This window comes from Helianthus annuus, chromosome 16 (assembly GCF_002127325.2).
Source record: "Helianthus annuus cultivar XRQ/B chromosome 16, HanXRQr2.0-SUNRISE, whole genome shotgun sequence".
Taxonomy (NCBI): domain Eukaryota; kingdom Viridiplantae; phylum Streptophyta; class Magnoliopsida; order Asterales; family Asteraceae; genus Helianthus; species Helianthus annuus.
Genome location: NC_035448.2, coordinates 165,497,835 through 165,524,007, shown reverse-complemented (window position 1 = coordinate 165,524,007; position 26,173 = coordinate 165,497,835). Strand labels below are relative to the sequence as shown.

The window sequence follows — 26,173 nt, the reverse complement described above, 5'->3', positions numbered from 1 at the left end:
ACAGGTCAGAAGCTGCTTTTGTGTGGCAATTTTAGTTTAACATATTTGATTTCTGGGAGCTGTTTTTATTCAGCATTCTGCCGAGTTTTTGGTTGCTTGCCCAGTTCGGTCTTTTTCGTTGGTTTTATCTGGTGTTTTGAGGAGTCATCTTCCCAGTTGTTCTACCGATATGGATGGTGGGGTGATTAATTTTTGGGGCCTGAAACTGTTTACCTTTGTTCCAGCCAATAATCTCACCAATAGCCAGTTCACAGCTTCTTGTTTTGATTGGTTTAATCGGATGAGGGTGCTTTGGGCTTGTGGGTATTTTGCTTGGTTTAATGCCGATGAGGTGGTTTTTTTAATTTGGCTGAGGTTTTTTTTTGGTCCAGGCCAAACGTGATTCAGAAGCCCAGTGGGGTCTTAAAAGCCCAAGTATTATTTTCTGCTATGTTTTTTTGTCGTTGGAAGGGAGCCAATTTTTTTATTTCTTGTCTTCTGTTAAATTGGGCCAGTTTGAAAGCCCTTTAGACCGGTGTGGTTGAAGGAAGCTGAAGGCCCTTTAGGGGTTGTGGGTTTCTATTTTTTAGTTTTTTGTTGTTTGTGTTTGTTGGTAGGTTCGGATATTTTTCAAACTAGGAAAGTTGTATTAAATTAGCTTAGTTAGTTTTATATTCGTCTCTCGGATAGAGGTTCCCAAGCTTGTTTGGGGTGCCCTCTTTTAGGAGTTTCGGGGGGTATGCCCCCTAAAACCTGTAACACGTCATTTTGGAATATATTTTGCCGGGCATATGCTCATTTATTCAAAAAAAAAAAAAAAAAAAAAGAACTAAGATGGGTCAGTAATCAAGATCACAAATATAAGTTTATTGATTTATTCATAGTATTTGACTCATTTGGTGAATTTTGTTTTACTATCTCATGCTTCATAATCGCTGTGATGTTTTCGTTTAAAAGGTTCAAAACATATCTATGAGTTCCATACTATTCACCTATTGAAACATGTTAACTCAAGACCGATCCTTTTCATTTCAAGTTGGTGTTTTACCTTTTTTATTTCTATTGGATTATTACCTATAGTATTGCTAATTTATTTAAGCGATTCATAAGCTAACCTAACATAAAACCATATAATTAATAAACTAATGAAAATTTACGACCCCGCTGCAACGCGCGGGTTTCCCAGTAGTATATATATGTGTGTGTGTAGAGTCAGCAAGAGGCTAAAAACAACTCCAAAGAAACAACAAAGGACGCTACAACACATGGACTACATCGAACTTCAACCAACTTTCTCAGATTTGGGGGGGGGGGGATTTTACACCAATTGGACACCCAAACTGAAAGTTCAACCATCTGAAGCAAATGGACTACATCGAACTTCAACCAACTTTCCCAGATGGGGGGGGGGGATTTTACACCGATTGGACACCCAAACTGAAAGTTCAACCATCTGAAGCTTGCCTAATGCTCAGATCCTTCATTAGTGTTCAATTTACCGGCTTTGGTTTACCTATTTTTTGTGCACGCTGGTGGAGAAGATCCATGTATAGTAAATGTGCCTTTGAACCTAAAACATATGAAAGGAAATCATACAGAAAAAATTAGTTAGGAAAGTAAAAGAAATATTATGATTTCGCATGCATACTAGCTAGCGAGTAAAAACATTTTAACTGATAACACAAAATAATGGTGATCAAAGTTTTTAAGTTGAGAAAAAACATAAGTTTACCAGTATCCAATGGCTGAGAAGAATTCTCTGGCGTCGGTGCCATCGACATAATTGCACTTGTTTGATGATTGTGAAAAGGTGGAAGAGGGTTTTGTCGAGCTTTGCCTTTATGGTATGCTACTGAGTAGGAAGATGGCTTTTGGTGATGAGCAGGGAGTACAAGGGGTTTGTTATATACAACAGAGAGTGCAAACATGTGTGACTTGTAAACAAAGTCACAGGGTTAAATCATAATGGCATCGCCTGTATAGAAACTAAAACATAATGGACATCCGCTGTAATTTCGTTAGTTAAAGGACGTACACTATCTGAACTTTAGCTCAAACTTAAAGGACGTAGAATGCAACTTACTCTAAGGAAAAAAATTGATTGCAAGAGTAAAAAGTAACATTTATTTTGTCTATAGTTATATCATATTTTGATATTATTTATAAAATTATAAAGTCAATTTAGGATTAAAATCTATATCTATACTATATAATAAACGAAACCAACTTAGGGACACATGTCATTCATTGGAGCCATCTATTTTTTAGTTTTCTCATCTTTATCTCCTACTTAATTATAGATAATTAATATTAATTAAAAGATAATTATAAAATTAAATTTAAACAATTCGTATAGGATATAATATAATCTTTTGAAATATTAGATTTCAAAATTATTTATCTTAACATTAAGAAAAGACGTACACTAAATATAAATTAATATAATGTAAAGAGTTAAATGTCATTTTAGTCCCTATGGTTTGAGCCATTTTGTCAGTTTAGTCCAAAAGTTTTATAACAAACAGGGTTTATAAAGATATAATTTTATTGATTGGTATATAAAATTACATGTGCTCAACCCATACAATACATGAGCTTCTTAAAAATGTAACTTTTTTCATTATTAATATATAAAATAAAATTTACTCAACCCGTACAATACACAGAGTTCTTAAAGATATAACTTTTTATTATTTAATATTTAAAATTACATTTATTCAACCCATGTAATAAATGAGATTTTTAAGGATATATTTTTTTTTATTATTTGGTATGTAAAATTACATTTATTAAACCTGTGTAATAAACGAGGTTTTAAAAATATATTTTTTTATTAGTTAATATATAAAATTACATTTATTTAACACGTGTATTACACGCGGTTCTAACCTAGTATGATATAAGTTAAACATTTTAAATATAAGTAATTCTATGTGTAATATATAACATAATTTGGTTATATATAATTAAGTAAAGATAGATTAAAAAAACGGAAAACGAGTTGCTTAATGAAGTTTCTAAGAACTTATTCACGTCAAAAGTTGACCAAGATGCCAAAAGTTATAGGGAAAATTACCACATAGACAAATTGACACAAAAAGTTAACAAGAACCTTGAATTTAATATTTGCAAAAATAAACATAAATAAAAAAAAACAATTAGGAGTTGGCTAAGGTGGTAAACGGTGGACTACACTTTAGCCAACACACAAAAAAAAAAAAAAAATGAATCCAAGAAAAAAAACTAGTTAAAATAATACAAGTGTAAAATATGAGATAAATGTAGCCGGTGACTAATATTAGCAAACCCCTTTAGCCGCCATCTAAAAAGTTTAGGCTTAATATTAGTCACTATAAAAAGGGATGGTTGTAATTTTAGCCTTAGCCGACTTTTTTTTGAGGCCAATAAAAGAAGACCACATTTAAAGCATGGATTAAATATTAGCAGCCTTACCCAACATTTTTGTCTATTTTAATAATAACTAAAAGTCAATGTTTATTTTGTATTAGTTCTTGCTTATATTGTTAACATTTCCAAAGTTCAACCTATCAAAACAAACCCCTTTCGCTTCTTCAGTTCTTTATCTTTCCAAATGAAACGAATTTGCACATGTCGGGAGTCACTTTCCGAAAATCGAATATGCATACTACACTTTTGATTTTTTATTGATCCTCTCGATTGCTTTCGCACTTGGAATATCTCCCTCTTTAAAACACCCTGCCAATCACTAAAATTAAAGATTCAAAATCACATCTCAGTGGGGGACCTACAACCAAACTTGTGGGGCGGTTGCCTCTCGTAAAAATATAGTGTATATTTTAGGCAAAAATCTCGATAGCCCCCTTAAAAATATGGTTAATCCTTTCTATTACCGTCCCTATAAATAAACATTGGGTCCGCCACTATTACATCTACACCTTATATCCATACATCTCTACCAATCCACCTAAGCTATCAAAAAGAAAGTCCATTTAGGACCCAAGTTGTTGCCCGTGGCTTTCAAGGAAATTATGCTATTATTTACTTTCATTACTTGGGTTATTTTATACTAAAAATATTAAAAAGTAAGGGGACTCGGGGTGGTAACCATTTACCCCGTGATGATAAATTATAACGAGTTATTATTTCCCAAACACCACCGCCACTCAAATGTACAACGTGTTAATTTTAGAGCGCGTGGTATTTTTGATGCATAATGGGGTATTGGGTGATGAGGGAAATTGTTGATTTTGAGGGAAATTGTTGGGTGTGGTGGTGAGTGATGGACATTTCCACTAAAATCCATCCGTAGTGAAGGAATAATGTTTGATGACATGACGGAACTTGATTGAAAGTTGTGAGTGAGTGATGAGTGATTACCACCCCTACCCCTAATAATCACAATTTCCAGTAAAATCATTTAGGCTTTTATACGGGAACTGAAAAAGAATAAACTAACCGTAAATTAAACCAATGTCTAACAGCTTGATTTGTTTTTTTAAGAGGTCAGTAGTATCAAAACTTGGTAAAACAATCTTATTTATGATTTAAATTCATTTGCAGTTCAGAGAATCAAATAGGTTAATTCAAGAAAGTAAAAGATTGTGAAAGTACATAACGTCGACATTTTATTGACTTTGCTACCTCCTTGAGTCCTTGTGTGTGGTTCACATATTTCCCAACCTTATCTTTCATTTCTTCCCACTTTCATTTCTTTTTGCAACCATCTGGTGAAAGCTTGCTTTCTTCCAAAAACATAAATTTTTTTTAGCATTTGTCAAGCATAAGCATACTTTCAATGGCTTCTTCAAGTTCACAAGCTCACAACAAGAACTACGTGTATGATGTGTTTCTTAGCTTCAGTGGTGAAGACACTCGCAAGACCTTCGTTGATCATCTTTATGATGCTCTTGATCGACATGGTATTTGCACCTTCAAGGACGATGAGAAACTCCAGAAAGGAAAAGAGATAAATGATGAGCTCTTACAGTCTATTCAAGACTCCAGATGCTACATAATTGTGTTCTCCAAACGCTATGCCTCTTCATCATGGTGCTTAAACGAGCTTTTGAAGATCATGGAGTGTCACAAGACAAATGAGCAGACGGCTTTCCCCGTGTTCTACGATGTGGATCCCTCTGATGTCCGAAAACAAACTGGATCAGTTGGAGAAGCACTTACCGGACATAAAAACAAGAGTGAATCAGAGGTTGGAAAATGGAGAGAGGCTCTTAAAGCAGCAGCCAATTTGTCTGGATGGGATGTGAGGAAGACTGCTAATGGGTAATTACCTTTATTATATCTCATGTTCTATTGTCAAATTATTAAAGTAATATTTAGTCTTGTGGAAGGATGAACATTTAACCATGAAACATGTACACTTGTTCCATAATTTCTGCATTATAGACCTGAAAAATAATTTTTCATGTGGCTTTGTGAGCATGTTAATTGACTCTTCTTCTCTGATCTACAGGCATGAAGCTCAAGTCATTAAATTAATTGTTGAAAAGGTTTCACTCGAGTTATGGCCCACTGATAGTCATATTGATGAGAATTTAGTAGGCATGGAACAAAGGATGCAAGATCTCAATAGAAGTTTAGAGATTGGTTCAAGTGATATCCGCATGATAGGCATCAAGGGCATGGGAGGCATAGGGAAGACAACTCTAGCCCGTGCTATTTTTGATAAAATATCCATTAATTTTGAAGGTAAAAGTTTTGTTGAGAATGTGAGGGAAAAGACCTCTAAGTTTGGTTTGGAGAAGTTGCAAGAACAAGTCCTTAGAGATGTATTAAAGGATAAATGCATTTGTGTACAAGGTGTTCATGACGGGAGAAAATTAATGAGAAAGAGGTTGCGTGGCACAAAAGTTCTTGTTGTTCTCGATGATGTGGATCGTGAAGGGCAGCTTGAGGAATTAGCTGGTGATCCTAATTGGTTCAAGCCGGGAAGTAGAATTATAATTACAACTAGAGATGAGCAGGTGCTCAACATATACAAAGAGAAGTGGATCCATGATGTCAGTCTGTTATCTACTGAGGAAGCGATTCGCCTCTTTAGTAGGCATGCATTTAAGAAAAATATTCCAACTCAAGAGTATCAAAATCAATCACGCGAAGTTGTACATTATGCTGCTGGTCTCCCCTTATCAATTAGAGTTTTGGGTTCACTTCTCCGTGATAAAAAGACTTCTGAATGGAACGATGCACTATCAAGACTCAAAAAAATTCCGTCAAAGGAAACTCTTAAAGTATTGGAACTAAGCTATGAAAGCCTCGAGGATGATTACAAGGAAATATTTCTAGATGTAGCATGCTTCCTTAGACATTGGGAGAAAGACAATGCAATAAGAATGCTTGAAAGCTGTGGATTTCACGCTACAAACGGTTTAAGAGTTCTTGAGCAAAAATCTCTAATCAAAATTGTAGAAACGTTTGAAGATGGATTCATAAGCATGCATGACCGTGTAATAGAAATGGGTGAGAATATGGTACGCCGTGAGCATCCAGATGAGCCTGGGAGACATAGCCGATTATGGGTTCAAGAGGAAATTGAATGTGTCTTGGCTGATAACTCGGTAATAATCCATTTTCTTGTAATTATGGTGGAGATGAAACTCACATTTTTTTCGTCAGTTATAACACATCTTTTATGATCCTTGGTCTTGAATTACAGGGTAGTGAAGCAACAAGATGTATAGATCTAGAAATTACTCCTGGTATTTCTTTGGAAGGTATGGGAAACATGAAGAAGCTTAGATGCCTTGCTGTGAACTATATGAAGTACGATTTTTTTTCTGACTGTGTGAAGATTGACGAAGTTCTTCAGTACTTTCCAAACTCGTTACGGTACCTATATTGGAATGAATACCCTCATTGGTGTTTACCCAAAACATTTAAAGCAAACAATCTTGTTGCACTTGAAATGGATAGTAGCAAAATCAAACAACTTTGGGAAGGGGGAAAGGTAATATGGTTGATTGGTTGTCCTTTAATTCTATAGGGGGAGGTGAAGAAAATTTAATTGAGAAGAAAAAAAGAAAGGGTACAATTGTAAAATATTAAGTAATTATTTTTTCATCTCATTTATTACAATCTTTAAGTAATTAGTTACTCATAAAAACTATTATTCTCTTATTGCCTACACACATAAAAAGTTATCCTACACATTTCAAAAATTATCCTACACATACTTAAATTTATCCTACACAACTCGTAATTTATCCTACACACCTAGTAATTTGTCCTACATTCTAAATTAATTTTTTTTATTTTTGAAAAAATATATATTTTTTGAGAATAAGTTACAAATCTAATGTAGTTAGCTATTAAAAAGGAAGACTAGATATTAATGATCTATGTAAGTTTACAAATATTCTCTTACATTAAAATTAAATGCAAATATTAAATAAAGTAAAATGAAACATTGTTATTGGTTGAAACTTATTCTTTTTTCTTTTTACAAAAAAAATCTTCTCATTTGAACCTTCCACTAATTATATAATGTTATATGTATATCTACTTGTTGGTTATCGTGACAACATATATTTACTTCTTTTTTTTGTTTATTTTTCATCTTATAATAGATTATGAAAAAGCTCAAATTCCTTGATTTGAGTAATTCAAAAGAGTTAAGGAGCCTTGACCTTGGGCTGACACCCAATCTTGAGAGGTTACATCTTGAATGGTGTATGAAATTGGTAGCACTTGACGTGCACGGTGGATGTCTAAAAAGCCTTGTCTATCTAAACCTATGTAATTGCAAGAGTTTGAAGTCTATATCTTTTATCGAGCAGTTGGAATCACTTGGGTTTCTTGATATGGGTGGATTAAATCTGAAGGGATTCCTGGATTATATAATCACAGGGCACTCTAGCAATAGTTTGCTAGAGCTGAATCTTTCATATAATGAAGATATAGAAGAAGTACCCTCATCAATTGGAAATCTTCATAAGCTTGTCTCTCTACGTCTCTATGGTTGCTCTAATCTCAAGAGTCTTCCAGAGGACAACCTTGGCCAACTGGAATGTTTAGAATACCTTTCTTTAAGTAGTACAAAAATTAAACATCTCCCTGGTAGCATTTGTAAGCTGAAACGTCTGAAAGCCCTATTTCTTGGAGTATGTGATTATCTTGAGAAGTTACCTGAGCATATTGGCCAACTAGAATCTTTGGAGAAATTAGATCTAACATTTTGCCATAATTTAAGAGAAATTCCCAACAGTATCTGTCAGTTGAAATGCCTCAAACAGTTGGATCTTTATGGAAGTAAGAGGGTTGAAAAACTGCCAGAGGAACTAGGAAACTTAAAATGTTTACAATTATTAGATGTTCGGGAGACTGGCATAACTCAACTTCCACAGAGCATTTATTCAGTGAAAGGTTTGAAAATTGAGAGATTATTTACATTGGAAGAAGAAGAAGTGGCAGAGGGCAATTGAAGTCACATTGGCTTCGCCTCTTCCCCAATTATCCTCCTAATCTCGCAACGTTTTCCACAACCATATATTCCATCAAGTTCCTACCTACCCAATCAAGATGTATGCTTCTTCACTAATTACTCCAAATTCTCAATTTCGATGACCCTATTTGTTTTCGGGTTTACACAGAGTGAGGGAAGGAGGTAGGGTTTTTTAGAAGAAATGTCGGAGGCCCTTGGCCAATTGATGAGCCATTCGCTTCATCAAGTTCTTAGGAAATTAACAGGTATGTTTCTTCACTAATTACTCCAATATCTCAATTGTTGAATCTGTTTTCTTTTTTTACATTGATTAGTGAGGGTTTTTAGAATGTAAATAGTGAAATTTGATTGTAGCTGTGTTGTTTTTGAGGTCATTTTGGGCGTGATTTTCAGGGTTTCATCTTTATGATTTCAGTCCTAGTTTTAGGGTTTCATTTTTAATTTGGACGTCAAGATGTTTGGCCTTGTAAGTCAAGAATATTTTTGTTCTTTCATTTTAGGAATTATAAAACTATGAAATGTGACCATGAAACAAATTTAGCACTGAATTTCATCATGTAAATCCCTAACCCGATTCACCCTAATATTGCTACTGGTCAAAAGGTATTGCATTTAAGTCTGTGATTTATCTCCGTTTTCTTGCAAATTTGCCACCTTGCACGCATATGCATGTTATAGACGTTTATGTGGTATTCACATATTTATCAAAACATAGATAAATCACATAATTAAATGTTTTGAAATTAATGCAACTGACCTTTAAGTCAGCTTTTTATTCTTTACTAGAAAATGTGATCTTTTCATGCAGATATTGATGGAACTCTTTGCGACTCAGATCCTCTCCATAGGACTAACTAACTATGCTTTCTATGATATGCTCCAAGAGGTATTTTCTTCAACCATTTGGTTTCTATTTATCATTTTGAAAATCTTATTAATGATGTTTAAACTAAATATAGGGGTCATTCTGTAATTTAGTAAGTTAGTTCATGTACATAGTTAGATAGTTTAGAATAAATATTAAAGTAGCGGTTACAAAGTACGAGGACCAAACTTGACAAAGTGAAAGATGGAAACTTCCCTCAATAACCGAATAGGTGTGTCTCTACACACACACCATTTTCGAACCGGTACAAGGAAAGGAACAAGGAGACGCGACTGTTGATCATACGGACGACATTCAACACACCTCTTCATGATTCAATCTCAACCACACATCCAAGAGACGTGTCCTTTCACGAAGAGACGCGTCTATTCACTCGTACCCGTAGGAAACTATAAATAGGGTTCATGTATGTCAATTGTAATCATCACTTTTCATTCAATACAAGCAAGTTTATTATTCTCAATTCTTTATATTCAAACCTGTGATTCGCATGTTCGATTACCAACAGTGGTATCAGAGCACCACGTTAATCGATCCAGGGAGCAAGAAAGAAAAATCTCAGTGCAAGATTACGAGCAAGAAACGATAATCGGGGTTTGCCGTTTGAATCAGAGAACCGGGCGACGTGTTTCGATTTCGTAAGTGCCTTTTTTTTATTTATTCGAACCGCAATAAAGGAATATACGGTCATCGGTTCTGTGTAAAAAAAAAAGAGTCAAAGTTGTTTTGATTTGATTCCAATTAATTTGTTGTTACTCATTCATTAAAGAATTATAAAACAATATCAATAGTGTCTATCTTAATTGCAAGTTTGACTTTTTTTGCAAAGCCATATTGGAATCACAAACATAAAAAAAAGGGGGTTGTTGTCTCAATTTTTTTATGTAAAATTCAAACGATCAAGTTTTTGTATGTTGAAAAAAGGGGATCATTAGCATGTTTTTAAAGTAAGAAGTCAATTTTTTGAATCATAAACGATACGTATAGCAAGAAATCGATCGGTTCTAGCAAGTTAAACCGATTCTTGGTTCAAATAGCAAGTTCCGGATCGTTTGGTTCAAAATAGCAAGAAACGACCATTCTTGGTCAAAGCAAGAAAAAGCAAGTACAGCGGGTTGATTAAATTAAGTCCAATTAGCAAGTTGGTTGGATATTTTTTTATCACTCGAAATAGCAAGTTAGCAAGAATCTGATCAGCAAGTCGGTCAGAACCTGATTAGCAAGTGGGTCAGGGTACATAAAAAAAACCTGATTAGCAAGTCGGTCAGAAACGCAAGAACCTGGTTAGCAAGTTGGCCAGACGCAAGTACTAAGCAAGATAGGCAAGAAAAGCAAGGCGAAAAAGAAAGGAGGCATGACAGGAAAAGAAGGAAGTGCATCAACGTCACTCCACGAGCAAGGGAATGTGTCTCTTCAATGCCCAAAATTGAAAGAGGCAAATTACACCCAATGGGCAATTATGATGGAAACAATCTTGAAGGCATATAGTCTTTGGGAAACAGTTGTTTCAACGGAAGGGATAAATGAAAAGAAGGCGCACACAACGAAAGCACTTATCTTCCAAACGCTACCGGAAGATGTTTTGATGCAAGTTGCGCAATACGAAAAAGCAAAGGAAGTATGGGATGCAATCAAAGTTCGTTATCTCGGAGCAGATATGGTTCAGAAAGCACGTCTACAAACTTTGAGGAGCGAACTGGAAGTTTTAAAGATGGATGAGAACGAAACAGTAAGTTGTTTCGCAAGCAAGTTGAGTGGTATAAAAGCCAAATTTAAAACTCTCGGTACCACTATCAAAGACAAGAAACTCGTAAGGAAATTACTCATTTCCATTCCGAAGAAGTTCCTACCCATCGTGGCAAATATCGAACAATATTCAGAAATAGACAAAATGCCATTTGAAGAAGCAGTGGGAAGAATAATAGCTTTTGAAGAACGTCTCAAAAGTCAAGACAAGCAAGAAGATAATAATCAAGGAGGACTCATGATGGCACGTGCAGATAACCAATTTGAAAGTTTGCATCATGGAAAAGGTCGTGGTGTTCAAAACCATGGCAGAAGTCAAGGACAAGGATCTTTCAAAGGAGGAAGAGGACGTGGAAAAGATATGGGTCCAAGAAACCAAGACAAGAGCAAGTTCAGATGTTATGATTGTGGAGAACTTGGTCATTTTGCAAGAGATTGCACCAAGTGGAAAGAAAAGGAAAAAGACACGCAACAAGAAGCCAATCTCGCATTGGAAGAGGAACCAATGCTACTGCAAGTCAAGCAAGTTGAAGACCTTCATTAAACTATATTTAGTTTAAGGGGGAGTATTGATGTTTAAACTAAATATAGGGGTCATTCTGTAATTTAGTAAGTTAGTTCATGTACATAGTTAGATAGTTTAGAATAAATATTAAAGTAGCGGTTACAAAGTACGAGGACCAAACTTGACAAAGTGAAAGATGGAAACTTCCCTCAATAACCGAATAGGTGTGTCTCTACACACACACCATTTTCGAACCGGTACAAGGAAAGGAACAAGGAGACGCGACTGTTGATCATACGGACGACATTCAACACACCTCTTCATGATTCAATCTCAACCACACATCCAAGAGACGTGTCCTTTCACGAAGAGACGCGTCTATTCACTCGTACCCGTAGGAAACTATAAATAGGGTTCATGTATGTCAATTGTAATCATCACTTTTCATTCAATACAAGCAAGTTTATTATTCTCAATTCTTTATATTCAAACCTGTGATTCGCATGTTCGATTACCAACAATTAAAATATACAAATATCTTGAATGATCATACGTACGTAGAGAGCATTTGATTTTCGTTTTTATAGATAGGGTTTAACGGCAAGCATAATGAAGAGCTTTGGAGTGTTGTTCTTTCTGATTGGGAGCTTGAAAAGGCCATAAAATTCACAGTTGACCAGGAAGCTTTGTTTAGAAGGTAATTTGCATCATGATGTAAACGCTAGTAATCACCTCTTTGACTTTTGAGGTCAAACATTACTCTCTAAATCTAGAATCCATATGGATCAAGTGTATGACTAATGTAACAATTGGATTTCTCTCCAATGTATTTAAATTTATGTCAAATTTTAGTTATGAGATCAAACATTAAATTTGGAACTTTTATGGTTCTTTTTAAGGCCGAGCAACATATCAGAGATGAAGAGAGAGAAAGAGATCATAGACTCTCTGCAACTGCTGCTGCATTTTAACCGAATATGTTGCATCTGTAAGGGTGAAGGGGGTGCTCACCTAATAGGTGAGTCCCCTCTCTTACGCCAAACCAATCCCCGTGTGCCACGTCAACTCCCCTCTTAAACTCCCCTAACACCCCAATTTGATGACGCCACTCCCCTCTTAGGTGAATTGGTTTTTTTTTTTTTTAAAAAAAAAAAAAAGAAAATCATTGATTGGTCACTCCCTCTCTCTCTCCTCCCTCTCTCTTCGGTGAGCCGCCACCGGTTTCCCTCCATCTCTCTTGGTCCCCGAGGTGTTGGCGGTGTCTTACCGCTCGGCTTCCCTCCTCCCCGATTTGCTTTACCGAAGACGCCCCGACCCCCCTAACTCCCCTCCTTCCTCCATCGGCTACCAATCCTAACCGTCGACGAGAACCTACTCGCGACCAACCATGATTTTCAAAATCCTAGCTGGCGATAACCAATGAACGTCAACACGGTAAACCTGCAATGGGTACACCTAGTCGCAGTCATTGTAAACTATATTCGACCGTTATCGGACTTATGCGACTCACGAATCGGCTAATTTGGTTGCCAGATTTTGGGATTATGGTGGCCATGACAGCTTATATATGTTCGGGTGTGAGTTTGTTTCACTAGATTTATTTTACTAGCTTAATGTCGGCCGACTTTCGGGATACCATTACAGTCTATGTGAAAAGTTTAAAGACATTTCAAAGTAAATAGAGAAGGGAATCCAGACTAGTTAGGAATTGATGGATTGATCTTGTCAAATTTTTCTCAATTATTTCATTAAAATTATAAACGTGCAAATGAAAATCAAAATCAAATTGATATGATGTTGTAACAAAGATGATAAAGGAAGAAGACGGAGAGAAAATGTTGCAGGTTTGTCCAGTTCAATCGTATTTTTGTCAGTTTTTATTAAATTTATTATTTTGAAGAGGACACCTTGTTTTTTTTTATCTATAAGACTAGTCGCATGAAATACTTAATTAATATTTGTAACGAGTTAATGCTTACCCGCGCGTTACGGCGGAATGCTAATTATGAATTTGTTTAGTATAATTATATAAGATTTGAAAATTATTAAGTCCTTGCAATGTAATGTCTCATACTAATGCTACGTTGAACATTGAGATGGCAAAGTAACCAATCTTTCTTTTCCTTACTTTAACTTTCAAATAAATTTCAAAATGTAATATTATATATTAACAAAATATTGAATTTCAAGTCCCTTATCACATGAAAATGATGTATAAAATTCACTAAAATCTATACATACTTTATAATATTTTTTAATCGCAAATGTTACATAATCACAATTCCTAAATTACATCAAATTTATCCAATACCAGAAATTGAATCCTGGTTTGCTCTCAAGAGACACACAAATTGCACCAACCAACTTCATATGATATGAACAGATTTCAATTTTAAATCCAATGAAAATTAATTAATAACCCTACAAAAAGTAATTTGGGTTACGTCTCTTTTGTTTAAAAGTCGCGTCCATTAGAAAAGGTTATTAATGGAAAGGTTACACCTTTTTTGTTTAAAAGTCACGTCCATTAGAAAATATTATTGATGGAAAGGTTGCGTCTGTTTTGTTTAAAAGTCGTGTCCATTAGAAAATGTTATTGATGGAAAGGTTGCGTCTGTTTTGTTTAAAAGTCGCGTCCATTAGAAAATGTTATTGATGGAAAGGTTACGTCTGTCTTGTTTAAAAGTCGTGTCCATTAGAAAAAGGTTATTGATGATTACCCTTTTTTATACATATACAATTAGTAACTTAGATTACGACTCATTATTTCAAAAGCTGCGTCCCTTAGAAAAGTTATTAAAGGAATAGGTGATTATCAAATTACTATAAGGCGCCTCTTCAAAATGAAAAGAAAAAATATGGTTATGATCACTCACATTTTGTTTATAATAATAATAAGAAAATTAAACTGAACGGCGATGATCAAGCAGTAGTAGATGCGAACCCTTTCATTTTTTTGTTTACAAAAAAGATGATTCAAATGACGTGAAATAATAATTTAGATATGGCTTTTTTTCGATTTTCTTTCTATTTTTAACTTTGTTTTTTATTTGATTATTTAACTAAACAATATTGAAAGGCCAAATTTAATATACCTTTTTTTCATGTAACTATAACATTATTTGCAAATTTTATTCTGTTATCGTTGTGCAAACCATCGAATCAGTTTACGCGACGCGTTTATTTAATTGTCAATATAAAAAATAAGGGTATGTTGGTTCTATAAAAAAACCAAGTCGGTTCATTAATGAAAAGTCATGCACCTTTGGTTATTATTTAAAATAATAAAATAATTCTAAATCCTAACTACCATCACGACAACGCCAACAATTGAACGTCGCCATCGCATGTAGCGGTTGCGAAAGTGACGAACAAAATTATTGGTGTGCTTTTGATTAAATTTTCAAAATTAATTTCTAAGGTTTAAGAAATTACAGCTTACACTCTATGCTTTGCTCAACGCGCCGCTTGCGTTATGCGCATATAATGTGTATATGTGTGGGCGCTCGGGGGGCAAAAGTGAAAGTGCATTAATTTTAACGTTATTTTACTAATTTCATGAAAATAACGTTAAAAGAGGGGGATGGTTAATCATGCAGCATGTAGTGGCGCTGATAGCCGAAAGACAAGGGGGTACATGCACTAATCAACAGTTGTCTCAATTGCTGAGTGTTACGTGCCTTATGTCCAAGGCTTGATGCAAAACTACTATCGAGCCAAGTGTCTCACTTGAAGCTGTCTCTCTAATCCTACGGGGTAGAGGTAAGACTGTCTACATCTTACTCTCCTCAGACCCTACCTTAGCTTTGTTATTGGTGGGATTTACTGAGTATGATGATGATGACGACGACCCTATGCTTTGCTCATAATTGTACTAACCCCTAAAGTTTTATAGAATAATATAACCAATTAAACTAATACAAATATTAGTATCTTTAGAATTACTTTTACTGGAGAAGTATACATTATTTTTTAAATACTATTTATTTAATAGAACGTTACGTATATAACTATAATCAATTAATCGGTTTTTACAAAGTATTAAACTCATTAAAGATCCAACATAATAATTCAATATTTATAATCAACATACTAAAGACTTTCACTATCAAGATCCCGCTGCAACGCGCGAGGTAGCGTTAACTCATTACTCAAATACAAATATGAATTGATAATCTTTTTCTTATTAATTTTTAACAATAACACAAACAAAAACACACGTATATAAGGGTGTACATAAAAAATACTGTTATCAACAGAAATCCCATGATAACCATCACAACCAGACATTGTCGTAATTTTTTCATCATCATGATAATCATCGTTCACATATATAATCCTCAACATCTTCCTCATCAATCACATTACACAACGGCTTCTTCTTTCCATTCCCAAACTGCTCATAAAAAAGTATGAAGACATCTAAAAAAGTTGACGGTTGGCAGTGGGGAGAGGGCGTTGATGGGTGTGCCGTGACGATTAGAAATTGTCGTTTGAACAGTGGTTTTTGCTTTTGCAAACGTAAAAGGGGTAGCCAATAACCAGAGACCAAGAGGTGGCGGTTACAAATCACCGGGGATGAAGAGACGATGGTTACGCTAGAGAGGAAGAGACGAAGATACCAGTGGAAGCTTGAGATTTCCGATCGGGGGGTCGAAAACGTATATACCGAAAATTTCTATAAAACCGGGGGGTCAAAAACGTCTATACCCAAAAATTTTCTATACGAAGACTACCTACTCTCCAATACTGAGCGAAAAGTTTGGAGGGTCGGCCGCCCCCTCCCGCCCTCACGAAGCTACGCCCTTGGAAGATACGTTTCGCCGGGGACGTAAAGGCTTCTTTTCCAAATTTGTTTAGCCTTTAATCTTCAAAAATCTTAACAATTTTATTGAATATGGAATATGAGATCAAAAAGGCTGTGCAACAATGAAGATAAGAGGCAATCGCCTTTTTGTTTGCAGATATATATATATAATATATATATATATATATAGGGGAGGGTTATCTTGAGAACGCTAAATATTGCGAGAACCGTGAGAACGAATGAAAAAACCAATCAAAACCAATTTTTTTTTATACAAACCTCATTGTAATTAAGATACAACATCAAAACAAGAATTTATAACATCAAATAATTCATTTCTCATTTCAAAATCATTCTTTTTAAATTTTTTACACATGTGTAAATATAGCAGATTTACACATGTGTAAATGGCAAACTTACACATGTGTAAATTTTCTTTATTTACGAATTCATGTAAATTTAAACGTGTAAATTGAATTTCTAACATTGTATTCGAATAATAATGATAAGTGTAGAAAAAATTTTTGAATTTGAATTGTTTTTGACCAAGTTCTCATGGTTTTTTCATTTGTTCTCACGGTTCTCACAAATATTTAGGTTCTCATTTAAACCCTCCCCTATATATATATATATATATATATATATATATATATATATATATATATATATATATATATATATATATATATAGGGTGAGGTTCCAGCGTAAACAACATCCCAGGCGTGAACTGCGTGAACATATCTGGACCGTTGATTAATATGATCTTGATAATTTAAGTTAGTGGCATAATTGTAATTAACAAGTTGGCCTCGTTACCTATAGTTTTACTGAATATGGAATATGAGATCATAATTGTAATTTAAGTAGTTTAAGAATGCTTGGTTGATTTAAAATGGCAACGTTACCCTTTAAGTTAAATTAACTGTTATTAGTAATAAGCGGATTTTTGCATCTGCTTATACACAAGTGGAAAAATTTTGACTTCTTGACCCGTATCATTTTAGCCAAAATTCTTAAATTTTACCCTTTTGACCCGTTAGCTATTTTGATACAAACCAAACTGACCCATTTAAGAGAGCTTCTAACACCTACATCAAAGGGAGGTGGTGGTGCTGGTGAAGGTTTTGATGTTACAAAAAGTGGTGATGCAAGGGTTGGTCTTGTGGGATTCCCCTCTGTTGGAAAATCAACACTTTTACATAAGTTAACTGGCACTTTTTCAGAGGTACATATTTTATATATTTATTGTTGGAAATTAAATATGGTTATACTTTAAAATTTGTTGTTGGCCCACCAAAAGTATCAAGAACATCTTACATTATTATTGTTAAGTTTATGGTTATTGTTCAAATTACATTTGACATTCTAAAGGCCCATGGTATTATGTTGTTGCCAGGTTGCTTTATATGAGTTTACTACTCTCACCTGCATTCCAGGTGTTAATACATATCGAGGAGCTAAGATTCAAGTACTACTCTTATCTGTTTTACACTTTTACTTTTTTTTTGTTTTGGTGTATTAAAAAAAGAGATATACGAGTTCCAACATGAACCTTAAATAGATGTTGACTTAGGCCTGTAAATGAACAATGAACACGAACAAAGCCATGTTCGTGTTGTTCATTTAACTTTAACCGAACACAAACAGGAACATATAATCGAACACATTTTTTGTTCGTGTTCGTTTATTTAGAAAATGAGCATGTGCGTGTTCGTTTATGTTCGTTCGTTTAAAACCTAAACGAATAGTTCACGAACATAAACAATTTGAAGTTAGATGTTGGATAACTGGGTAGATGGGTGTATATTTGGATAGCAATTTGAAGTATTGAAGCCCTATTTTGTGTTTATACTGATATACTTGGTAATTTGGGAAAATGAGAATCTGAATTTTTATAATATGGTTAAAGCCTACGAATATGGCAGTTTGATTTGGACTAGAGACGAATGGGGAATACTATGGGCCCGATAAATAGGTAACCTGATGTTCTTCTCAACTTTTTTATTGAATGTACTTTTTAAGAATTACATTTGGTTGCTACGTCATCCAAATGTTAATAAAGACTAGAGGTGGCAAGATGGGCATGCTAGGCCAATTTTGTAATACGGGTCAGGTTATGTTAAATCAACCCGAAAACACTATTTAGTCTATCGTTTACAATAATTACTTTGTTTATCATTGCAATAATAATCTAAACTTTTTACACAGTTCTTCTAGGAGGTTCTATGCTTAAGAATGTAGCCTTTGGGAGACTTACAAGTTTAAATCCATTTGTTCCATTTTCTTTTCAGTCATTTTTTAAATTTGACCCGTTTGAGATAAAATAAAACCCAAATTGACCCATTTATAAGTAAAAGGGTAGTAGTTACCACTTTTATTACTAGAGATTAAACTTACAGCTTCGATGTTTGTGGGCTCGCAGATAAGGAAGTGGCTAAAATCACAGGACAATGTAGGAGTGGTGGATGGATCTCGGTTCTTTTTAATATTCATTTTGTTTCGGGGGTGAAATGATCTTATTACGGGATAATGCGCTTATAACGGATGCTTATGAAGTGATTATCAACTTTTTGTTTGTATACTTTACAATCTAACTGTTGGTGTTCGTTATGGTTATAAATATATAACTTATTGTGTTTGTTTTATATTTTCATTCTTGGTTTTGTACACTATTATTGTTGCGAGCTGGTGTGGAGCTCAATCTTACAGTAGACAAAATTACCAATTTAATTGATTTTGTTTATCTTTCAATCTTGGAAAACGTCAACAATCATGATTATTTTAGCAAGCGGGCTAAACTTGCACCTAAGAATGACGTGCATGAGATTAATGACAGTTTCATGTATTTCAATTTGTCGTCGTAATATAATTTATCCGGTTGTCTTTTACCGTGTATAAAATCATAATATTTAATCTCAACAGTATTAAGTCAATGTTTTATGTGTTTAGTTGGTGTTAAGCCACTCGCGAAACTCGCGGGTTCTTAGACTAGTATATATATATATATATATATATATATATATATAGGATTAGGTTCAAACGTGAACAATTTCTCCAGCGTGAACTAATCTTGGCCGTTAATTTATATGATCTTAAGATTTAAATGAGTGGCATGATGGTAATTATTTGGTTAATTTTTTTAATTTAATTAAATACAAAAGGGTATAACTGTAATTACGCAATCAAAATAATTCAAAAAAAGAAACCTAAATCTTTTTCATTATATTAAATACGTACCAAAACCAATGCTATTACTATATCTAATAATTACTTGAATTCATCTATTTTAAGCACAGTTTTATAAGAAAATATTTTATTCTATATTGAGACAAAGTAATAACTTGTTGAAGCTTGTGATGAAAACCTATCGATCTAGACCCCTGGCACTGGCAGTGCGGCGTCGCCACCAACCACGGTTACGGCACCACCGCCACTGAGCTCGCCGGAATCGTACCAGAAAGATCCAATAAGATTAAATTTTGTGCCGGAATCGGTGGTGCTGTGATTGTGATGGATGACGACAGGGGTGAAGTGGCTCGCGGCGGAGAGGAGTGCCGACAGCGGCGGCGAGGTTTTAGGGTATCGACGAACTCTCACAACCCGTGATAACACCAGATCTGTAAGTTTTCAACTCATTTTTTCGTTTCGAAACCATTCCGGATGGTGTTCTTCGCAGATCCATTTAAACCGATTTCCAGAAATTTCTTAAGCGATTCAATTTTGACTAATTCGTTTGCCCCAATTTTCATCTTCAAAACTGCAAAGTTTGAATTTCGTGCTTTTGTTGACTTGTCTGTATAATTTTTCTTCGTTAGGGTCATGATTGATAATGCTGGATGTGTAGACGCAACACGCAACACGCATCATGGTAATTTTCTATATATTTTTTTAAAGTTAATTCATGTATATTATATAAATTTATATTTACAAAATTAATAATTAATTATTTTTTTTTATTTCAGATTGACAGTGCAAGAAACGATGGAATTCTTCTTGAGGCTGTTCAAGTTCTTACAGATCTTAACCTTTCAATTAAAAAAGGTTATGTTTCCTCAGATGGAAGATGGAACATGGATGGTAATTATTATTAATATTATTATTTTTTTTTAAATTTAGATTTTATTTATTTATTTTTGTTAATAAAAAAGACATAATCATGCTGTTAGATTTACCTGTTTGCAAAGACATAATCAACTTTTTTTAAGGCGCTGTACACATGTGTATTCTGAGTTTGCTCTGTTTTTAAAGCGTTGTACACATGTGTATTCTGGTTTTGCTATGTTTTTAATGCGATTTACACATGTGTATAGCGTTTGTTTTTGTGATATCTCATATTTTTTTGTGTATTGAATGTGTAAAGTTGTTGATGTACACTTGTGAATTATGCAACATACTAATTGCTGAGTTTTTTGTGTTATTATAGGAGACGTCGTAAACGAGGAAAGTGGAGATGGAAGGTCGATAAGGATGATTCACGTATGTTTGTTTGCTTGGTTGATAAGGATGATTCAGCATACAACGCGGCGAATAGTTGTAAAAGACTATGTCTTTTTTTATTTTTCCGATTATGTTGCGTTTATTGTTTTCACGAAACTTGAACTTGTAATTGTATGTTTTTTTTTTTTGGTTTGGCAAACATTATGGAAATTGTTATTTGCTTAATATAAAATAGGTTTACAAGTTTTGTTTATATGTATGTATTATGTAGCTAATTACACATATGTACCATGCTGAGTACACATGTGTACTGTTCAATTCATATCAAAGTACACATGTGTATACCGTTGAAATATGAAGGTTACGTGAATCTTAAAAATCATAATCCGAATTCTGGTGGTGAAATCTAAAAAATAAAAATGAAATAAAAGATAATGTGGATAATGAATTTAAAATAGGAAAGATGTAACTTAATTCAATTATTAAAATAATGATTTAAATTTAATTTTTTATATAATTACAATCATACCCTTAACAACTAAAAAGGAAATCAATGGTCCAGATTAGTTCACGCAGTTCACGCATGGGATTAGGTTCACGCTGGAACCCTACCCGGGTGAGGTTCCAGCGTGAACAACATCCCAGGCGTGAACTGCGTGAACATATCTGGACCGTTGATTAATATGATCTTGATAATTTAAGTTAGTGGCATAATTGTAATTAACAAGTTGGCGTCAACCTGCGCGTTGCGGCGGGACATAATCAAAGTGGAAATATATATGTAAAAAGCTTTTAAAACAGACAAAGTGTCTGTGGCGCAACCCGACCCATTTAATCGCACATATTGACTTTTTTACCTGGCCCACTTGAACTATCCATATTAAACATTTATCATGTGTTACACCTAATGTCCTAATGAATCGTGTCTCTCTATTTGCAAAAGTTAATATTGACCTCTCTACATGTGACCAAACGAATCTTCAAATCCTAAAAGTTAGAAGGTAGCCTATGCAATATCTAAAGGGCAACAATATGCATATAGTTTTGAATAGCAAAAAAACATAACAGATGCAAGATCATTGAAATATCACTTGGTTAACAGGTATGTGTCGCCATTATGGGGTAACCCACTTCATAGAGTCTCATGCCACTTGGAGGGAGGTCCCAGCTTCCAGATTCAAATCTGGGCAAAGTGAGTTTATTAAATCACTTGGTGTAATAAAAGGTGTAAGTAAGCTTTCTAATTAAAAAAAAAAAGTTAACAGGAATGTGGAAGCTGTGGGGATGTGGAATAGTTGACATTTCTGACTTTCTATCTACCAGTAGTAAGCACCGTAGCAGAATAAAGAAGAGAAAAAAAATCATTCTCAAAGAAATCATATATTTATAGCCTATCACTTAATATTATAGGACTTTGTTATATCTATAATTGTTTTAAAAACTTAGAATGATATGAAAGAAACTAAAAGGACCGACCCAGATGAATATGCAACCGAATAAACCAAATTTAAAACAAAACATTCTAAAAACGACAATAAAATGAAGGACTAAAATGAATCCCTTAGGTTTTCGGCCGTGACTAAAACCAATACACTTAGTAAATAATTATAAAGACCCGCCAGAAATTGGCCAGAAAAGTACAAAATTACATCAAATATATCGCCTAATAAACCAACCACCAAATAACCTACACATCAAAAACACCAAATTCAAAGAAACAGTTAAAGGGTCAATTTGTATTCAGACCCTACTGCAGGCGAATCTTATGAAACAGGTTGTTAGACTTCTATGAGACTAGACGGTATGGGGGCCGGCTAAGGCCCGGCGAGCCCCGGCGCCGGTCCCCCACACCGCCCCCCCCCCAATCCTTTTCCGGCTTCCCCAGCAACCCAAGGCCGTTCTCGCCGGTCCTCCCTTCTCCTTCCTTCTCTCACATATACCTATACATACATACATATATATACATAAAGGGGTTCATCCCCCACCCCCTAGGTCCATCCCCTCCAAGCCACTCCTACATGGCGCCGACGTGGCGGCCCATCCTCTTGGGGATGAGGCTCTCCATACCCTTTAGTCTGAAGCATTTCATCAAACAGATGGTGTGCAAACACCAAAGTGTCCTCTCAATAAATGCTCATGAAAACATCATACCAAGTAACACAACATAAGAAAAATCAGCAGATTAAAAGCTGTTTATTTATAGTCAATACCTAAAAGGGGCAAATAAATAAAATACTATTAACAATCAAACATACATGAACAACTTAGCAAATTAATAACAAAACCTGGTGGTAAAACCTGACCATGGAAGTTGTAGCTAGTGTAATTCAAAGAGGAATTTGTGGGATGAGATTGCTGGTTAAGTGTAACAACCCGCACTTTCATGCGTTGTTACTACTCGATACACTCGTTACGCTTAGCACCAGAGATTCGGATCATAATGTAACTATATCAATTATATCGCTAAATCGAAGTATAATTGAATAATTACGCATATTCTATCGCAAATACAAACCTACTTTCATAAATTATAATACTCACGATGATGATTGAGCAAGGGCTTAATCTACCTTCCTCGATAACCGTGAGGTGTCAAAACATAATCAAGCAACACTAACAAAGACTATCGGGTGAGTACCATGTCTCCAGCCATCGTGACGATGACGACAACACGAGCAAGTAGTGCCCCGATAATCATTGTGGCACATCACATCGAAGAACGCACTCGAAGGCACGCGTAACTCGATCATCGCACCGAATATTGGTTATATAGATACGTATGTACGGCCCTTTTGTGATCAATTATGATAAATAATTAAATAATTATATAAATATATGAAAATACGGCCCAAAACAGTCGAAATCGCGCCAAAAAAGAAGACCCAGGGCTTCCGTACGGACGGGCCAGCCAAACGGCTGGGCCAGTCGATCGGACGGGCCAGCCAATCGGCTGGGCCGCCCGATCGAACGGGCCAGCCGATCGGCTGGGCTGGCCGATCGGACAGACAGCGAATCGGCTGGGCCCATTTGATCGAACGGACCAGCCGGTCGGCTGGGCCGTCCGATTGGACATGCCAGCCAATCGGCTGGGCCGGCCGACCGAACGGGCCAGCCGATCCGGCCCACCTTTCCTCCTTTTTCCTCTTCCCTTGCCTATAAATACCCCTCTATCACCCTCAAACACTTGTTGTTGCTGCTGTTACTCGACCAAGACGTTCCAGCCCCTTAATCTTCCGATTTCTCGCGATTCTTGTAAGTTTTCAACCCGAATCTTGTACTTCCTTGATCTATATGCAATCCTTCATCTTTCTACCTTTCAAAATTCAACTTTTAACCGTGAAATCAACGGATTTGGAGTGTTCTAGGGTGATGTCACCATGGAGTTCTTCAAGGGTGATGTCATCCCATGAAGAACAACTCAGATCCGAATGGTTTCCATACGATTCTTCATGAATCTCGTCCAAATCAATGTTTTCTAATCAAGAAGCCATGGATTTGAGATGTTCAGATTGATTTCATCACAAGGTTCTTATGAACTTCAAGTGTTGGCCTCATTCCACCAAGAACAACTCAAATCTAAGGAACTCCATAAGGATGATCAAAGTTTCACACCAGATCTATACATAAAAACGGTAGAAACAGAGCTTAGACCGACCTTCTACTCATTCTTAGTGTCGTGTTGGTTAAGGATCTGATTCCTACCGAAGAGACGACCAATTTCGGGTTAAACACGGAAAAACCATCAAGAACGGCCAGTTCTGATGAAACGGGGTGATTCCCGGCCATTAGAACAGGTCGGAATTGATGGGATTTCAGTTGTTCAACACGTCACCACAACGTCTCGACCAAAAACACCGAAAACACTCGAAAATCATCAAAAACAGCTGGACAGGCTGGCCGATCGAGCGGCCCAGTCGATCGAGCGTGTCACACCCCCAAATAACCACCTAGGGCATATCCCTATTGGAGGTGCAACGATCCAACAAGGAGCCACCAACCATATCAAACACAAGTTATAATGTATTGAAATACCCAATTGAAAGAAATGTATCGTTTGAAAAGTTAAACCAAAACCAAAGTATTGAGCGGAAGCATAAATGTATAAGTGTGTAAATGTATCAAAAGCAAATCAAAATAACTGTTTATTATGACCACAACCACTCCAGCAGCATCAGACAGCAAGCTCCCAAGTTCCTTCAATAATTACCTACAAGCATGCAACAAGTGTGTCAGACTACGCTGGTGAGTTCAAGGTTTTGTTAACAAGTTATGTTACCATATGTATGTTATTACGATTTAACGCTGCGATACAATGTTGCTCATGCTAGATACCCCAGGGAATGTGCCCATGTGTATCCGGGGAGTGGGTACCCCTTAACGACCGATTGCTATGTTGCCTTCGTTAGATACCCTAGGGAGAGTGCCCATATGTATCCGAGGAGTGTGCCTCTAACAACCATAGCCATACCCAGATAATTAGTTCACGCCCGTCCTTACGGCCCGGTGTGAGGTTTCCCACCTAATAGCGCTATCAACTAATTACCCCCATTGCCCTCCAGGCAATAACCAAAACCGATTAAGTTGTTTACCCAATGTTTCCCTTCCAAATGTTTACCCGTTGTCCCAAACCACCGGGACGCATGCTTGAGAAAATGCAATGAACTCACCTTGGTTTGCTCGGCAGATAATTTATTTGTCAATATACTCTATTCAATCTCGTCCTATCATAGGTATTACGTTTAATCAGATTCACATACCATTAATCACGTATTCCAGTAGCACATAGGTCACGTTTCATATAACCACACATACTTGATCAAATTTCATGAACATTATCACCTATTTAAATTCTAACTCTTCCACTATCTAGATGTTTGCACAATCCCATTCACAAGTCACAACCCCTATCAATATGCACAATATATGATATGTTCACAACCCACTCCAAATCATAATCCCCACAAAAATCGAGATAAAACAACATGAAACAAAATGTTTATAAAAGCTATTGCCCCAACAGTTAATATGCCATTCGATTACCACCCAAAAATCCCATCCGGCCCATTGCATTAATAGATTAATTCAATATTAACTAAACAATCCAGCCCACTTGCAGTCTTTGGCCCAATTAAAGAAACGTGCGAGCCCCACAAACGTTCAAACAATGCAACCCTCTTATTGCCCTTCGATTTGTTCCTGCACTACTACCTAGTGAACACCCAAAACCTTCTGATTATAAAAATCCTAGCAACCCATCATGCACCCACCCATGGCTTTACTATCATTAAAATTATCATGCATGCAGTTCATTGGAGATCATCATATTGTTCGAAGTCATGCAACCAACATACAGTACACCCTATATAAATTTA

General features: G+C 35.6%; 1 protein-coding gene across 11 annotated transcripts; it reads left to right on the top strand.

The window, feature by feature from the left end:
* The first annotated feature begins 4,618 nt into the window (after positions 1-4,618).
* LOC110916295 (disease resistance protein RUN1) lies at positions 4,619-19,033 on the top strand. Of its 11 annotated transcripts, XM_035984831.1 has the most exons (9): positions 4,679-5,241; positions 5,432-6,536; positions 6,635-6,925; positions 7,545-8,664; positions 9,228-9,305; positions 17,405-17,589; positions 17,761-17,832; positions 18,274-18,339; positions 18,787-18,910. In XM_035984831.1, exons 1-4 carry the CDS (start codon positions 4,757-4,759, stop codon positions 8,397-8,399), a joined length of 2,736 nt encoding a protein of 911 aa, XP_035840724.1. In that variant the 5' UTR covers positions 4,679-4,756; the 3' UTR covers positions 8,400-8,664; positions 9,228-9,305; positions 17,405-17,589; positions 17,761-17,832; positions 18,274-18,339; positions 18,787-18,910. The 11 variants fall into 11 exon arrangements, with proteins under 11 accessions (XP_022016727.1, XP_035840728.1, XP_035840724.1 ...); XM_035984835.1 differs by lacking the exons at positions 17,405-17,589; positions 17,761-17,832; positions 18,274-18,339; positions 18,787-18,910 and adding exons at positions 12,144-12,253; positions 12,456-12,550 and having other exon boundaries at positions 4,678-5,241; positions 7,545-8,498; positions 8,568-8,664; XM_035984830.1 differs by lacking the exon at positions 18,274-18,339 and having other exon boundaries at positions 18,787-19,033.
* The last annotated feature ends 7,140 nt before the right edge of the window (positions 19,034-26,173 follow it).